Source organism: Aureococcus anophagefferens (assembly GCF_000186865.1).
Source record: "Aureococcus anophagefferens unplaced genomic scaffold AURANscaffold_91, whole genome shotgun sequence".
Lineage (NCBI taxonomy): Eukaryota > Pelagophyceae > Pelagomonadales > Pelagomonadaceae > Aureococcus > Aureococcus anophagefferens.
Window position 1 is genome coordinate 1 of NW_008705641.1, and position 1,321 is coordinate 1,321.

General features: G+C 70.1%; 1 protein-coding gene across 1 annotated transcript; it reads left to right on the plus strand.

The window, feature by feature from the left end:
- AURANDRAFT_39452 (hypothetical protein) lies at positions 1–602 on the plus strand (the record flags this gene model as incomplete). Its single annotated transcript, XM_009043961.1, has 1 exon — positions 1–602. One exon carries the CDS (start codon positions 8–10, stop codon positions 527–529), a length of 522 nt encoding a protein of 173 aa, XP_009042209.1.
- Between the last annotated feature and the right edge of the window lie 719 nt (positions 603–1,321).

Here is a 1,321-nt window from a genome sequence, read left to right on the forward strand (position 1 = left end):
GCCTAAGATGGAGCTCGACGAGTCGTTCTCGTCCAAGGACACGCTCGCGAACAAGGTCAAGGAGGAGCTCGACGCGACCATGGCCGACTACGGCTACCACATCGAGAAGGCTTTGGTGACGGACATCTCGCCCGACGCGCGCGTCAAGATGTCGATGAACGAGATCAACGCGAGCCGCCGCCTCCGCGAGGCCGCGAAAGAAAAGGCCGAGGCCGACAAGATCACGCAGGTCAAGGCCGCCGAGGCCGACGCCGAGTCCAAGTACCTCTCCGGCGTCGGCGTCGCGCGCCAGCGCCAGGCCATCGTCGGCGGCCTGCAGGACTCGATCATCGAGTTCTCGGGCGAGATCGCGGGCACGACGCCCAAGGACGTCATGGACCTCCTGCTCCTCACGCAGTACTTCGACATGCTCAAGGACGTCGGCGCGTCGGGCGTCTCGGGCAAGACGCTCTTCCTGCCCCACGCGCCGTCCTCCGTCGCGGAGCTCCAGAAGAGCATGCAGTCCGGCCTCATGGAGAACCTCAAGTAGACCGCCCCCCGGCGCGACCCCGCGCCCGGCCCCGGCCGCCCTCCGCCCGACGCTTAAGCCTCTTTGACCCGCGATGGAGGCCTCGATGGCGCCGCACGCCTCCGCACACGGCAACGTCGACGGAGGCTCGACGGCAAGAGGTCGACGTCGCCGCGGGACCGGCCGCAAGCGATGCCAATGCATTAATGGGCCTAACTTAAGCGAGAGACCGGCCGAGGACCAGGCGTACACTCGGCCCGTCTGGGCCCAAACCCTCGAGCCGCCATGGCGACCTGCGCCATGTGCGGCGGCAAGGACGTGACCACGAGCTGCCCCGTCTGCCGCGAGGTGCGCTACTGCGACGACACCTGCCGCCTCGCGGACTGGTCGTCGGGCCACGCGCGCATCGCGGCGCGGCAATTCTGCCGGCAGCTCGCGCTGGAGGGTTCGCCCGTCTTCTTCCTGCCCGAGGGCGAGGAGCCCGTCGGCGAGCGCGTCGACGTCGCGGACGTCGAGGCCGAGGCGGCGGCGTTCGGCGCGGCGGCGGCCGTCGCCGAGGCCGTCGACGGCGAGGCGCTGGCGCCGCGGTCGCCGACGCCGGAGGACGAGGTGGTCGGCGCCGCCGACGAGTTCCTGGCGACGCACGACGACGCGTACTGGACGGACATGGCCGAGAAGGGCCTCGCGATCTTCCCGGGCCTCCGCTTCGTCGTCGCGGTGCAGTTCCCGTCGCTCAAGCCGTCCTGGATGGTCGAGGGCACGTCGGAGAACCTGCTGCTGCCCGTCGTCGAGACGCCCGACGGCCAGCTCGTG